The sequence below is a fragment of the Hordeum vulgare genome, chromosome 1H, assembly GCF_904849725.1.
Source record: "Hordeum vulgare subsp. vulgare chromosome 1H, MorexV3_pseudomolecules_assembly, whole genome shotgun sequence".
NCBI lineage: Eukaryota > Viridiplantae > Streptophyta > Magnoliopsida > Poales > Poaceae > Hordeum > Hordeum vulgare.
The window spans coordinates 109023345-109025414 of record NC_058518.1 but is presented as its reverse complement, the minus strand read 5'-3'; the positions used below and the strand labels follow the sequence as shown (position 1 = coordinate 109025414).

The 2070-nt window shown below is 51.7% G+C and overlaps 1 protein-coding gene across 1 annotated transcript; it reads left to right on the top strand.

The window, feature by feature from the left end:
• The first annotated feature begins 456 nt into the window (after positions 1-456).
• Positions 457-1642, top strand: LOC123407804. The gene has a single exon (XM_045101032.1). The coding sequence runs from the start codon at positions 792-794 to the stop codon at positions 1440-1442; it is 651 nt and encodes a 216-aa protein (XP_044956967.1). The 5' UTR covers positions 457-791; the 3' UTR covers positions 1443-1642.
• The last annotated feature ends 428 nt before the right edge of the window (positions 1643-2070 follow it).

Sequence of the window (2070 nt, the reverse complement as noted above, 5' to 3'; positions counted from 1 at the left end):
TGGTTGATTGGTAGAGCTGTGTCTTGCACTCCCTAGTGTGGTAGGTCAATGGATGCCGCGGAGCAGTGAATCTGCGGTTTTTCACTTACCTAAATTTGTTCAAATTGAAAATGATCGTATCTGTGTTTGTTGTGTCAAAAAAAAGTATAACTTTTGAAAAGAACAGGTGGATCGAGCAACTAGTGTATATAAACCTGCAATTGGTGACATACTAATATCAGTCGAAATCCAAAAGGGCGTGGTTAGGAGTACTGAGACTTTTAATCCAGAAGGAGTGATATAACATGTAAAAAAGAAGCAAAAAATAATAATACGGGTATCAATGTAAGATCTCATAATAAATATAGCAACAAGATTACAAGATACATAACAAGACTGGGACTTACGAAGACTGAATCCAAAACTCAATTTACTTGAGATATAAACCACGGTGGACACGAATGGCGTTGGCGATCGTGACCGTTCTTTTCCAGGCTCGAAGCCGAAACACTGGGCCCCGGCGGAGCATGGCCGGCATCTAGCTGATCTACCCACCCCGGCGATATATAATTGCCATAGCTGGCTAGATGCCAGTGCCACTGCACTGCAGCCTCTCCTTCTCAACTGGCTCGCGGCTTCTTCCCTCCCTCCCTTCCTTCCTTCCTCTACACACGCCTTTTCTCTCTCCCCCCCCCCCCCCCCCCCCCCTCTCTCTCTCTCTCGCTAGCTACCCTCTCTCTAATTGGGCGGTACTCCAGTAGCCAAGAAGCAGCTAGCTAGCCAGAGGGAGATCAGCGTCGCTCCTTCCGGCCATGGCGAGCACCACGCGCAAGGAGGACGGGCCGGACAAGCGCGTGAAGCAGCAGCAGCAGGGGGGCACCAAGCTCTACTCCCGGATGCTCTCCAAGGAGGCGGCCATCGCCGTGCCGTCCTTCCGGGTGTACTACGGCGTCGCCTCGGCGGGCTCCGTGCCCTTCCTCTGGGAGTCGCAGCCGGGCACGCCCAAGAGCTCGCCCTCCGCCGCCGCGCTCCCTCCGCTCACGCCGCCGCCCTCCTACTACGCGGCCGGCGGCAAGGGCGGCTCCACGAGGGGCGGCGCCTCGGGGTCCGTGCGGCGCTGGCCCGGCGGCGTCATCGCCCTCTTCCGGAGGCCGCGGCGCAGGACGTCGCCGTGCTCCTCCTCCTCCTACATGTCCTGGTCGTCCTCCTCGTCCACCGCGTCTTCCATGTCGCCGGTGTTCACGGTGCAGTCTTCGCCCGCCGCGCGCGGCGCCCACCGACGAGCGTTCTCGGCCGGCGACATCTTCGAGGACGCGGCGGCGCCGTCGAGCTGCTTCGGGACGGACAGAGAGTGCGACAGGAGGGTGGTGAAGGGCTGCGGTGTCGCCGTGGCCGTCCGGAACGCGCTGGCCACCGTCGTAGGCCACAAGCCCGGCGGCCGAGCCACCAGCGCGGCGGCGTAGAGAGGAGGGAGTCCTATAGCTACAGAAAGTAGCAGCGTGTCATGTTTAATTTTCTAAATACTCGGGGTGTGGCTTGCGTTTTGTGCTAGTATAAAATGTACTTGACCTGCGTCACGTAGTACGTGTCATTTCCGAGTCATGCATGGCAAGGAAGAAAAGTGTAAACATAACGAGTAATATTATGTGGTGGTGTATTTGTATATGCATATGCATGCAACCGTGTATACGCGCATGTACCTATACGGTTACTTGGTCCTTGTGTACTGCAAATAGTGTTCTTTGTCGTCCAGCCTAATGAAGAGTTAGTAGTGCAAGTGAAAAATCCAGAGCGTATTTACTACTACTTCCTCCGTCTTGTTATATAAGAGCATTTTTAATACTAGAATAAGCTTTAAAAACGTTCTTATATTATGAAATAAAGGAAGTAATTTTTATTCAAATTAATTGACGCTATTCTAGGACAAATTTTCATTCCCTTGCGAGTTGTTTTTATATATAATTCATATACTTACATGAAACATGGCTTTCCTTTTACTGGAATGTTTTTTTCTTGCTGTGTGTGACCAGAATGGTATATACAACAACACAAAAAAAGAATGATTTATATGACAACTCTAGATTAATAATT

Excerpts from the sequence above, each read along its gene's own strand:
- LOC123407804 (XM_045101032.1), top strand. The coding sequence starts at position 792 with ATGGCGAGCACCACGCGCAAGGAGGACGGGCCGGACAAGCGCGTGAAG.